Source organism: Sciurus vulgaris (assembly GCF_902686455.1).
Source record: "Sciurus vulgaris genome assembly, chromosome: 19".
NCBI lineage: Eukaryota > Metazoa > Chordata > Mammalia > Rodentia > Sciuridae > Sciurus > Sciurus vulgaris.
This window is the reverse complement of record NC_136480.1, coordinates 22452295-22466382: the sequence shown is the minus strand read 5'-3', so window position 1 is coordinate 22466382 and position 14088 is coordinate 22452295. Positions and strand designations below refer to the sequence as shown.

At 42.6% G+C, this 14088-nt stretch overlaps 1 protein-coding gene across 2 annotated transcripts in view; it reads right to left on the bottom strand.

Annotated features, from left to right (window-relative positions):
- MDFIC2 (MyoD family inhibitor domain containing 2) overlaps positions 1-11235 on the bottom strand; it is a gene marked incomplete at both ends in the record, with an annotated part of 97704 nt that extends 86469 nt beyond the window's left edge. Inside the window, one exon of one of the 2 annotated variants that reach the window (XM_079122061.1) lies at positions 11144-11235. In XM_079122061.1, the coding sequence (XP_078978187.1) occupies positions 11144-11235 (92 nt within the window). The remainder of the gene's footprint in view (positions 1-11143) is intronic. The other variant, XM_079122060.1, reaches the window with a different exon arrangement.
- Positions 11236-14088: the final 2853 nt, after the last annotated feature.

Below are 14088 nucleotides of genomic sequence, written 5' to 3'. Positions count from 1 at the left end.
TGTGACATTCAGTTTACACTCACAGCCTAGAGGAAGTCCTTCATTGTATAGGCAAGGTCTAGGTAGTCCTTTCTCTACACCCTTTGCCCTGTCAAACTGCGTTTTGTTCTCTGGGCAGAACACACCCCATATATCCCTGCTTCCATATCTGAAGCCACTAAATCCCTCAGTCTGCAGTATTGCTGCCTGCGAAATCCACTCACTCATATCCCAACTAAATTTACTCCCAGTGTTCCTGACTTCCGGATGTTAACTTTAACCCCATATCTTCCTTGAATTTCATGGATTTGTCTTTTCCTTTGTATTATTTTTGAGCATCTGCTATGCCCCAGGGACATCTTAGAGGCAAACAAACCAGATGCCCCCTGACCTGGAATAAGTGGCCATCTTCTTCACAGCATTTCCCCTTTGGCCGAGTCTGCTGACTTTCAGGAGCACGCCTTACCCACCTCTCCCTGGCAACATCCCACCCAGCTGCAGATGCCTGTGTTTATCTCTGTGTGCTGTGTTTTTCTTCATTAAAAAAAAGGATATTCATTATTTTAATTTTTAAAGAAAAAGGATGAGGTGATAACGAATATTACATGGCAACTATCAAGAATACAAATAACAATAAATGTTGGTGAGAATGTGGGGAAAAGGTACACTCATACATTGCTGCTGGGACTGCAAATTAGTGCAGCCACTCTGGAAAGCAGTATGGAGATTCCTCATAAAACTAGTAATGGGATTGCCATATGACTCAGTTATCCCACTCTGTATTTATCTAAAAGAACTAAATTCAGCATACTACAGTGATATAGCCACATCAATATTTATAGCACCTCAATTCACAATAGGCAAGCTGTGGAACCAACACAGGTGCTCTCCAATAGATGATGAACAAAGAAAATGTGGTATTTATACACAATGGAGTATTACTCAGCCATAAAGAAAAATGACCTGGCACTTGCCAGTAAATGTTCATGCTAAGTGAAATAAGTCAGTCCCAAAAAGGCAAAGGTCGAATGTTTTCTCTGATATGCAGAAGTTTATCTGGAATGGGGGGGAAGAGTTAAAAAAAAAAAAATAGAAGGAAGATCAGTGGAGTAGACAAAGGGGAAAGAAGGGAAGGAGCAGGAGTGGGATAGGAAAAACAGTGGGATGAATCTGACCTAACTTTCCTGTGCACATAGATGAGTAGACCACGGTGAATCTCACTGTCATGCGTATCCACAAGGCCCTGATTAAAAAAAAAAAAAAAAAAAAAAAAAAAAACCACTAAGAGAATTGCTGGAAGATCAGCAGCATGAGGGGAGGGATCAGGATGAGGGAGGAGGGGAGGCAAAGGGAAAGTCCTGGGGACTGAATTAGAGCAAACTAATTCCATGCTTTTATAATTTTGTCAAAATGAATCCTCATGTATAACTCAAAGAATCACTAAGACAAAATAAAAAGGACATTTACACAAAAGGTCTTTTAAAGAGATAAACGTAAGAAATGTAATTTGATGTTTTGAAATCAATCCTGCTGTTTTGAAGTGCCTTCTCTGTGTAGCTGTTTTTGACCAGACCTGCTAAATCCATCAAAGGCAAAACAAACACCTTCTCTTTTAATTTTAAGAGAAAGCTGGGTCTCTCTGGGGACGTGGGTTGCTCCTGTGTGTGAGAGCTAATACTGAAAATGTCTATCCACACAGGTTTCACACAATCTCCTGCCTTCGAGGTCCCTCCAGAGACCTCTGCTTGTCTAATCCCACAGCAGACAGGAGGTGCCTGTGGTGTTTCGCTCCCCAAACCAAATTCTAAGTTCATCGAGTGTGAGAATCACTGACTATCCCATGTGTAGAGAACATTTGTTGATCTAGTTTACTTAAGTTTATATTATTTTATAAAACAAATGCTGCTTGTATAGTGTGAAGGGTTTGTTTTGGCAATCTGGATATGCACATGTTGGAGATTAGTTTTAAGATGCATGTAAACAGCAGTATCACTTTTTTAAATTGTGACCTGGAAATAGAATTTGCTTTATTCTTCATTCTCCAGAAGCGTCTATCTATCTATCTATCTATCTATCTATCTATCTATCTATCTATCTATCTATATACATTTTATATTATCATGAAATTTATACTTAAGATGTTTTATGTTGATCTTTTGGTATCTCTAGAAGAGCTTCGCTTTTCTATCTATAATGCTGAACTTTATAAGAAAAACAAATATCTGAAGTGAAAGAGGAGTTAAAATGTATGTTTTCTTCTCTGGTTTCCTTTCTTACTTCCTGCCTTCCTGCCTCCCTCCCTCCTTCCCTCCCTCCTTCCCTATAATCCTGGCGACTCGGGAGGCTGAGGCAGGAGAATCTCAAGTTCTAGGTCAGCCTGGGGAACTTAGCAAGATCCTGTCTCAAAATTTAAGACAATAAAAAGGGCTGGGATGTATTTCAGTGACCGAGTGGCCCTGGGTTCAGTCCCTAGTACCAGGAAAGAGAGAAAAATAGGAAGTCATGAAGCCTTCTCTTACATTCTCCAGCACACCTGCTTTGTTTCAGAGCCCATGGTTTGGTTACGAGGTTGAACCCCCAAATCCCAATGTTAATGGAGGAGGTGAAATGGTTAGATTATGAGAACCATAACCTAATCGGGATTAATCCACTTGATGGGTTAACAGTTTGAATGGATTATGGGTGGTGACTGCAGGCAGGTGGGCTGTGGCTTGAGGATGCGGGTCACTGGGGCTGTGCCTGGTGAGCTGTGCCTTTCATCCCTGGCTCCTTTGGCTCGCTCTCTGCTTCCTGGCAACCAGGTGGTGACAGTATTTCTCTGCCATGACATTCTGCCTCACCTGGGCTCAAACCAGTGGAGTCCACTGACCATGGACCGGACCTCTGAAACCATGAGCCCAAGATAAATCTTCCCTCCTCCAAGTTGCTCAGGTCATGCTTTGGTCTCAGTGATGCGGAGCTGGCTGACCTGGTGTGCAGTGCAGTTCAGGAGGAAGCACTGCCATGTGTCTTATTTGACACCAGGCCACCACACGTCCTCCCTGCCGCTGCTTGGAGTCACACAGGCAAGGCTTGCCCTTGCTTTTGTCTTTGCATTCACTTCTCAGCAGACTTAAATAATGGTTGAAATGCTTGAAATGATTTACGCCTGTGGAGTGATGTCTCCATTCTCTCTGTTCACGTTCCTTTTCTGTACTAATGGTCTGGTGAGCACCTTGTGGAGGTGCCTTTTATTGGAGAGTATATTCCCTCTAAATGCAGCTCCTAAGCTGAGAGAAATGGGCCATAATCATATAAAGGCAAAGTATCTCTTTGTGGAATTTACAAGAAACGCAATGTCCTTATCCCTGAGGCATGGAACCCAAGTCTCCCTGTCGCTGTGAGATTGCTCTTTCTACTCATGTTGATTAAGTGCATCACATAGATGGCTGTTGTGACACAGGCAAAAATGAATGATTTGGCTGGAAATCTCTGCTGAAAGGCGTAAATCTCTCAAAGTTTCTAGTTATGTACAATTTTCCTTTTCTTGTTGAGATGGGAGAGATTGGTTCCCAGTCTCTATGGATTGTTTCACTCCTAGTTCATAAAATCGCAATTAATAATGGTGAGCTAAGATCATGCTGGATTTGATGTACTACCCTATCATCATTGGAAGAGAGTCTTTAAATCTGCTGTTTAACAACTGATAGGGACTTTGTGCTAATTAATTCATCTGGTCACCGTCTCAGGCTGACATGGCAACTTCTAGGCCTCCACTCCATTGGGATCAGAGCATCATTTCATGCGAAATGGACTGACTGCTTTATAGGCTGAGTTGGGAGGAAATTTCAACCGCCAGCTGTAGGATGTGCCACTGGAATTTAATTTGTTAACCTATGAGAACACAGAAGATCTCATCTTTCCCTGAACTTTCTAAACATAAAATAAGGTTATCAGAGAATCAAATGATCCTGGCATTAGCCCTTTAGTCGAAGCCAAGACATTTAAGTGCTGCTTCTTCCTGAAATGTTCAGCGCTTCATCAGCAGCACGTCCTGTACTTAGAAAATACTGTCCCTCGTGGAGCAAAGCTCTGGAAGTGGGTCACTGCTGTTCTGGCTCTTGGAGTAGAGCTGTTTGGGGTAGGGCAGCAGCTGGTCGCCTTTGTGCTGGTGGGGGACCATGTCCCTCTCCTGGGTGTAGCCTTGTTACTCAGGGTGCACTGCTGGCCTGGCCTGGAGGTGGCTTTGGGGTCAAAGTTGCTGACCTTTCTCACAGGGACTTGGAGTCCTGAGGAGGGCTGAGGACAGAAGTGCCCTGTGGAGCTCCTTTATTCCAGGAGGGGTGACCTGAACGCCTTGTCGTCCTCTCACGCTCTCAGGAGCTGGATAGGCCCTGCCTTACGTGGACTGCAGCTTGCCTTCTGGACTGTGAGCCGTTCTCCTGCCCTCTCCTAAACCCCCTTCTCACTTAGCCAGAGTCAGTACCCACCATTCTCCTCTCAAGAGCTGATAAATCTGCCTTTAGTTCCGCTAAGTGTCAGAAGCAGCATGCCAGGGTGCTTCAGGGATGGTCACTGTGACGCGAGCTGCGTCTCCAGCGGTCCAGCTGATAGAGGTCAGCGGTCCAGTTGCTCAGCTAGGTGGTTGAAAGGCTCCAGGGCTCCTTACTGGCTGAGGTCCCTGTCTATGCCAGTCTTCTCTCTGGCCAAGATGTTCCATCACCCTTGCTTTCTGTCCCTTTTTAGAGCGTGGCACCTTTGAACTTGCCATTCCTTCAACCAGACATTTTATTTCATTTTCATTCCTTGCTCCATGACACATACCTCCTCATGCTTCAGGCCTAAGCAAAACCTCAAGGAGAATGTCCTTGTCTGTGTCACTCTGCCAGGTCCACTGGTGCTACCTACCCTGCCCGTGCTGTGGGCCAGGTGGCAATGCTCATGGAGGTGTTTGATTCCTCTCATACTTAACCTGCCCTGGATCCTCCCTTGGCTGGTCAGCCTCTTGTTCTTCTCTACCCAGCATTTCCGTCATGCAGGGTCTCAAACCAGAAGTAGCCTTGGCCTCCTTTCTTTCTGTCACTGCATGCCAAGGCCACAGCCAGTTCCTTAGGCTCCAGTGCTAATTAGCTTGCTCATCTAATTCTTCCACCTTCCCAGGGACATCCTGTGCCTGCCATCATCTTTCAACTGCAGTCTTCTGTTTTCTCTCTGTTCATGTCTTCATCTCATGCAATGTGCATGGTTGCTCACATCCCCCTCCTGGAATCTCCCGTGGCTGCTCATTCCCATTAGGAAGACTATCCAACGGCCCCCTGGTCAGCAAGCTCCCACCTTGCTTCAACTCAAGCACTTCCCTCCCCCCGCCCTTCCTCCCCCATCTCTTTGTTTTCGTCCTTCCTGTCCAGCCACCCTGAGCCATGGTATCCGAGCACAGCCTCTGCTCCCTGGAGGTTTTCAGAGCTGGCTCCTTTTTGTGACTGAATTCTCAGCTCAGTGCCTCACGCTCAGGGGCGACGACCACGGGGGCTGATGCTCAGGGCTGGTTCCATACCAGTCTCCTGCACGCTGTCCAGTTCCAGGACTTTCAAGCAGTGGCCCTCGTGGGACTTTCATCTGAATGTCTGCTGAGGGTTAAGCACGTCCCCGGAAGGCATGTGTGGGAACAGCTGACCTCATCAGAGGTGTTACCAGCTGGTGGCCCTTGCTTGACCTTAGATTTCCCTGCCCCCCAAACTGCAAGAATTCATTTCCTCCCAAATCACCCCATCTGTGGTGCTCTGTTGGTATCTGTGGGGTTCCACAGAGACTGAGGCAGGGTCCTTGATGTACTCACTCACGTGACTCCCCTGGGCACGTCTTTATATCTGGTTTCTCCCGTTAGCCATGCAGGAAGCAAAACAACGTTCAGTTTCTCTGTTGCCTTCTCCTCTCCCCTCCTGTGACTGCTACCTAACACATTTTCACAAATTAATGGAAAGTATAGAAGTAAGAGCTAATGATTGTATTTCCTGTGCTTACATAGTAAGGGGATGTCCAGATAGGCTACTGGTAAATTAACAATGTAAAATAGGCATTACCTGAGCTGCATCTTTAAACCAGACACCAAAAAAAAAAAAAAAAAAAAAAAAAAGACCCTTTTAGGAAGATTTATCTGAGTGACAGAATTAGCATGGATTAGTATTTAGGCATTACGGCAGAGCTCTTAGTTCCTTAAGCGCTGGAACTGTTGACATTTTCGTCTTTTGGAATCTTGGTCTTTGCCTAGCATATTGTCTGTAAGTTCAAGAGGAGCCACATCAGATGGTTCCTAAATTGAATAAAATGAATGCTTGGGAATCATTTTAATGTTCCTGACCTCAAATTAATTTTTGAGCAACTGAATAAATTGCCTTCACTCGGAATTAAAGGAAAGTCCATGGTTTTATGAATGCCAATAAATGTAAGATGTTCACTTTCTCCATCTCATTTGCAAACAAGCATGAGGTCAGGAGCGAGGCAGGATTTCAGGCTTTGCCTTATACTCAGAAGGGAACTTGGGGAATGTGGATTTTCGGACCTGTAGGTTACTTTCCAGTATTTTAGATAGTTAGTTTCTAATGTTTATTAATTCTGATTAAATGATTACGAGTGTATTCAAGATGCCAAATCACTGTTTTGGTACACTGAGGGTAGATTTGCATCTTGGCATGATTTTGTCCTTCCCCATTGATGACTATGAGGAGAAAGCTCCACTAGAACAATCACAGGTAGCTAGTCTTTGGAAGAAGGGTTTTTATTTAAATATTCTTAATTTCACATTATTTAGGTTAAATGATTATATACATGTATATATGTATACATATGTATATATATAAATGCACATTTATATACCTAAGTACCTGACAGGTGGTGCAGACAGGTAGTACAGACAGGTAGGGAGGGAGGTGACTGATTGACTGATTGACACCTATCTGTGCTGAGGCAGCCATATTTATGGAAAAGTAGTTTTCAGGAAATTTTATTAGATTTTGTCTAGATACAAACTCAGTTGGCAGCAATTACCAACTGGCAACCATGGACTGAAAGAGACCCACAAAACCTGGCTGCTATCTTATTGTTGTCTTTGTTATCATTTATTATCATTTTATTACTTAATCTTTAGCAGTCAAGAGATTTCTCATAGAAACCCAGACTTCCAAATTCTGCGGTAAAACCAGGAGACACTAAGGCTTTCCTGCAGCTCAAACCCTGGCGATGCTGTGATGTCAAACTGCAAATGGCAACGATTTAAGGGCCTCCGTCCCTTTATCTGACTCTTCTCTTCCCTGTCAAATGGTGTGAACTGCAAGCACTGAGATGCTTACCCAGAATGCTCCCTGGCTTAATGGCGTATTGCATACCATCCCGTTCTTCCACCTGCAATTTCTCCTCAAGGTCTATGTTACATCAGTTTTTCCTCCACATAGTTTTTCAAATCAGGGCCTCTTGTGTTGAGTTTCATTCGGGTTCTGTGTTGAGGTCTTAGCCACCATCCTCCTCCTTCCCCTCCTTTCCTCTGCCTGCCCTATTCCACTCTGCACACCAGTTAGCTTTACAGACTGACATGCACATTAGTCCCCGCTCTGAGACCCACAGTGACAACATGGAACCGATGTCCAACCACTTGACATAGAGTTGGAATTCAGTTGGTTCTCCCCTTTCCAATGTGTTAATTCACACACAAACAGCTAGCCCACACACCCATTTCCCTAGCATCAACAGAGGCATCTTCCCTGGTAGCTTTGCCCCCAGCTGTAACTCCTCCTCTTTACCTGCACAGAAAGATGGTGAGTGCCTTCAGGTCTCCTGGGTCCAGTTACATGGTACAGTTCCTTTTTTTTTTTTTTTTTTTTGGTGTTTATTTAAAGATCATGTCTTAGTTTTCTGATTATCTTAAAGCAGATTTTCTCCAAAAATGTCCCTGAACATCTTACTTTAGAATCAGCCGTCTTGCTCTTAAGAATTATTTTCTAATTCCTTCAGATAGATCCCAGGAATCAGACATGTGTGCAATATTAGAAGTTCAGGGCAAAGTGACTGGTATTGGTAGTTGACTGGATGGATGGCTTGAGAGAGGGTGAAATAGGATTCAGTTCCAGGCCTGCCTGTGGTGTTTCTCAAACAGTGTCACCTTAGTTATTGAGATAGCTATGGTGTGGCTTTCCTCAGTTCTTTTAACACAACCCCTGAGCTATCAAGCCCATGATCCATGTGAGGGCAGATAAGAGCCTTTCTTCTTTCCCACAAAAGCTAAAGAACCTAACAAGCTCCCTGAAAGCAAGCTCGCCGTGTTTCCTATACTTATCTCTGGCACGCTCAGACCTCGTCCATGGTAGTGCCAGAGCTAATGAGCCCTGGGTTGGATTTGAAAGATGTTTGACTGATGTTTGGAGGTGAGGAGTTAGAAAAGTAGCTGTGCTCAGGATGGGAAAAGCGCTGACTCTCCTTGGCTGCATGCTTGCAGAAGGTCTTTCCCTGCACTGGGTTCTGTGTCCTCACGGCCCTGTGGATGGTACTTCTACCTGAACCCAGCTCAGTGCAACAATGTGGGGGGAAGCTTCCTCTGGAGGCAACAGAGACATCGCCCCAACCACTTAAAGAAAACTGTTTTGAAAACCTTAAAGCTTCAGTTTCACTTTAATAAATCAGGGTGGTGGGGAGAAGGTTGATGAGTTTAAACTTTTTATTTATGGCTGTTAGGGAAGTCCCTTGATCAAGTGGTTTAATGAAAAGAATAGAATCTGGAATCTGGATGCCTGGGTTTGAGATTCAGTCTGCCACTTGCCTGTTCTGCAAGTTTGAGCAAGACGCAAAGTTTCTCGCAACCACAATCCCTTAATCCATAAGATGGAGATAATTCTACTGCACACCAGGTTGTAGGCATAGAAAGGATGAACATAAAACACTAAAATACAGAGTGCTGTGGCTGGCACAGGTGATCATGCTGCAAACCACACTCTCAAACAACACAACTGTAGGGCTGGGTTTGTGGCTCAGTGGTAGAACGCTTGCCTAGCGTGTGTGAGGCACTGGGTTCTGTTCTCAGCACTGCATATAAATAAAATAAAGGTCCATCAACAACTAAAACTAAATAAATAAAAACGTAACTGTACTATATTGAATCATGCTTTAAAAAGGGAAAAAAGCAGAAATAATGAAATCTCATTCCCATAATCTCATAAAGCAGGTAGTCTAATCCCCAGGCAAGGAAACTGAGGCCCAGGGAGGTGAAGTAACACACTGCAGTCAGACAGCTAGCGAGCAGGAGATTGTGGATCTAACACCAGGTCTGCCTGGCTTCAGATGTGGGCTTTTTTCACTGCACGATTTGTCTTTTATTTTATTTTTAATATAAGCCATATCCATACACTTTTTCTTAATTGCAAAAAAGAAAGACAGTTATGTTTGAAAACTAACCCATCCTGATAATTCCTAATTAAGATGTTGTCATGTCGCATCTGGCTCAATTTCCTTTTATGAAATATTGTAAACATAATTTGAGTGTAGCTTAAATGAAGTGTCCAAATGGGATAACACAGGTCAGCTGGGAAATTAGACTTTATAGATTACAAGAATTCAATGCCTACGTTGTACTTAATGGACATAATTTTTTTAAAGAAAATTCTTCAGGAAACAATTGATTGGTCTATCAATTTCATCACTATATTTCTGTGAGATACCTACAGCTTGGAGCAATTAAAGTAAAAATAAGTAATAAGAGCTTCACTGTGAGTAGCAGTGAGGAATAGCTCTGTCTCCGTGGATTTGGGGTTCATGAGAGAAGCAGGGGGCTCTTTGATCCAAGTTATTTTTTTCCTTTCCCGTTGTTTTTAAAGGATTCTATTTAACAGATCTTTTGATAAGAAGAAGTTAGAAAATTTTCTGGCCCTGTGGTTTTTGAAGAGAGTAATTCTGAGAGTACTTTATATCTGTACCTACTATCTTATTAGAAATAAAGTCCCTTAAAGAATGAGTTCTTAATATTAAATTTAGTCACAGGCATTTGGAGAAAAGAAAGGATTTTTTTTAAAGGGAATATTTTTAATATAAGGGAGGAGGTAGGATGGGAGTGGAGTGAGGGTCTGGTGAAGCTGTTGGAAGTGTTGATTTGAACTGTAGAAAAAGCCTTGTAGGCAGAGATCCCGTCCTGACAGCTGACTCGGGCATCTTTCCTGGGGAACGTAGTGGTGGTGGTTAGAGTCATGGCCCAGGGTCACACCCCCTGGGATTTGTAATTTTGTAATTTTGGGCGAGTCCCTGGAGCTCTGTCAGGCTCTGTTGTCTCACTAGTAGATGAGGGGCATGCAGAATGGGATTTTATTAATGATTCAGCAGTTGCCAAAACACACCGAAAGTTACGTCATTATTACTCTTTGGGTTTGTATGAGTTTCTTGATATTTTTATCAGTCTCCTTCCACCTTATAAGACAATTATTAAGAATTTTAACTACTTAAGAGCTGTTCCCTTGCAATTTAATAAACTAATTAAAGGGTGAAGAAGACGGAGCATCCCTTTAGATGCAATACCAAATCAACTTTCATTAAGAGATGTTAAAGGGATTTAAAACAAAAAAAAAGAGGAGAAAATGAAGCCTTCTAGCAATTCATCACTTTATACCCATTTTCCAAAGTACAGGGATGCATGGGTACTCCTCACAGGAGAGATATCAATTGTGTGTGTTTCAAGCCACTGTCTTACTCGTGCTGTGCTGGTGGCTGCTGTGCTCTCCTGGGGGAAGGTGGCCTCTAATTGCAGTAAATGGTGATTCTATTTGTAGCCATCATTTCCTACAGCAGGCTTTCCTTTCTGTGATTATTATGTAAAAATACTTGTCCTCCAATTACTTAATATTCTTGCCCATAAAGGAGAAAAACCCCCAGCAGTACAAGACCCTCAAAGAGAATACATTCCCAAGGTAAAAATGAGTAGTACACCTTACCAGCAGAGTAACCCATTTCCTGCCACGAGGAGACTTCAACAGGGATTTCAGTACTGAAGATGCTTAAGCTACTATCTCGGCCACTTATATGTCAAAAAGAAAATCAGAAGTATAAAAGTCACTTGAACTCTCGGGGCCTATCACATTCTTCTTTCTCAGCGTCTCTTGCTTATAAATAAAAGTACAGTTTTTACACCAATATAAAAGATCAAGAGCAAGAGGACTTACCTTCCTTCAACCAAGACACATTCTTTTTGTCATTTTCAAAATGCTGGGCTGTTCTTAGTTTTATCTTTTCCAGCTCAGTTTCTGACATCTAAATGTAAACAGAATTTGTGATATAAAACATTCACTTAAAAACCCAAATTTATAACATTAAGCCTTATATTTTGAGACCACTGCCATATTATGGGAAATTTTCATCTCTATGGTGTTTTACTTCATTGTTCTCTTATACTTTATCCATTTGATATTTTAAAACATTGACATTGAGAATGGAACTTTGTTTGATACAGTATTTCATTGTTTAAAGCAACAAAGATTGCTGAAAGGTTGTCCAGTTTCTGAATAACAAAGAATAACAGATTAATAACTAGCTGTGGATTTGTAACAAACACATTCAGTTACTGTTTTAGTATATCTTTATAGCATTCTGGAAAGTCTGATGCAAAGTAATATGCAAAGATATAAATAATAACATGCAAAAGGACCTTTTAGGAATTTATGGGTGAAGTAATAAGCCTAGGGCCTAACCAGCCAAACTGCAGGGAGGTGTTGAGGAGACCTGTGAGTCTTCTCCAGCGCGGTGCAGTTGACCTTCAGGGCTTGCTCCCAAGTAATGCTCTACTTGGATCAGTGCCCAGGAGCTTACCTGTGTGTCCCAACAGGAGGCCCAAGGTGTGGGGCTGGGGAGCAGCGTGCTACAGCCTCTCTGCTCTCCTGATGCCCAGCATTCCTCTGTGCTGGCAGAAATGAGCGGAGGAGCAAACACGCTCGCTCCCTGGGTGGTGCTAGGTTTGCATTGCTGCCAGAATCTTCCGACTTGTGGCTGAGAGGTTGTTTTTTTTTTTTTTTTTTTTTTTAAAGGTAATATAAAGCCTGTGGTTCCAAACAATGAATCCTCCAGGCCAGCACTCATTTAAAATGACAGTCTGCAAAACAGGGTAAAATAACAAACTCTTTCCAAATGGACAAAGATTCCTCCATCCCTTCTTTCCACACCGTCCATTCATTGCTTAGCATTAATATTAAAAGATATAGAAAAATGTATTGAAATGTATACACAGTTGATTTGGGTTAAAAGGAAGTTACAGTCTCTGGAAGTTCATCTAGCGGTTGGTATTTTGAAAAGATTTTTTTTTTCTAGCATATTATTAGCAACAGAAAACATTTCAAGTTATTTCAATCATGTGCAGATATTTAAAAAATTGGAATAATATTCTAAGGAGCATTTATTGTTAGGTTCTTAAGTAAGGATAATACTATTTTCAGTGGAAGATTAAAAACTAAAAGCACCATGTTGGGAGTGGGTGATGATTAGTTCCCCATTCCTAAAAGTTGTCATTTCCTTCTTCATGTGAAATACTTATTTCTTTGCCCCAAAGTGGATTGTCTCCTTCAGCATTCTGCCTGGACAGCAATTTTATTGGATTGCCTTTGTCCATTTCCTCTGCTTTCCCAACTTCATTTCTTCTTGTACTTTGTTTCAAGAATTCTCATCTTTTAAAATCAACCTAGATCAGTCAATTTTCATACAAAATAACTTTCATTTCCTCCTCTATAAATAAGGTGAATTTCAATTGCTTAGACAGCAGGTGATGACCTTGGATGGTCAGGTTTCTTTAAAGGACTTGCCGTACCTAGTCTGACAGTCACAATTCTGTGTAGGTTCCTAGACATGCTCCTGGGCTGGCCTCCCTCTGCATGTCCCCCACCTCCCTACAGCCTTTCCCATCTCATATATCTGAAAGTGACCTTTCCCTTCTCTGATCCCACTCGGAGCTCTTGTATGAGTACCTCCATTGTAGTCTCTGTAAATCTGTCCAATCATCCTGACCAGATCCCAAATCCACAAGAGCTCACTATCTGTCTCTGTCTCCTGCCTCTTACTCCATGTTTGACATGATCATCAAATGAAGAATTGCTAGATAAACAAGAGCAGTAGATTAAAAAAAAAGTTGATGATAGGATTTTCCTTCATGCCAAAGTCAGAGTACACAGGATCACCAGCCTCCTTTCATTTGTCTTTTCTGTAGCCATAGCGTTAGATGCCAGCTCCTCATGTACTTGAAACCCTGATCGGCTTCCCTTTAATCACTCTTCTTGGGTAAAGCAAATTACCTAAATTTTGCATTTTATTGGGGCCAGAAAGACATTTGGAAGGCATCACGATGATCTTAAAGCAGCGAGCAGAGGCAGCGTAGGAGCTAAGGAGGAGCTAAGGTGGACACATGCAGACCCAAAGTGATGATGAGTACCTTCGTGGAATGAGTGGTGAGGACAGGGCCGAGACACCCTTCCCGCTCATCTCCACACCCCTTGGAACACTGGACCATGTCGTTAGCACTGCTCCTCAGTGAAAGCAACGTCTGTCTCGTCTTCAAGACGGACGTGGACTCTGCACGAGGCAGGTAAGCATGGCTCCCCAGGCACCTAAGGAGCTGGACCACCCGTCCCCACCCGGGAGCATGCCCTGCTGACCCATGGTCATTTCCATGTTTTATACTTGGTTCATCCATTTTCCTATATTTCTGTCTCAAAGCAGTCTATTCCTCAATCTTTTGTCCACATTTCTCACCTCAGAGGCTTCGGATTGTTGGACAGTTTCTCTCTGATTATCCTTGACCTATAACCGTATTCTACACGTTTTACTTAGGGAATGGCTATGATATTTGAAACGTAGGGTTAAATAAGTTTCAAAATTTCAAATCCTTGACTTCATTCTAGTAAGACTTCATTATGAAGAGTGAATTTTTTATGAGGAAAGAAATTTTATGAATTCTGTAATTTAAAACAATGACTAAACTCGACTGATATATTTTAAACATGGGGTTAGTCCTAACACCTAAACTTTTTTCTGTTGTTTGGCCTTATTTTTCCCTGCATGGCCTCTCACTGTCCTTTAACTTGGGCTTGGCTCTTTAAAATAGCATTTGTTCTTAGCAGTATA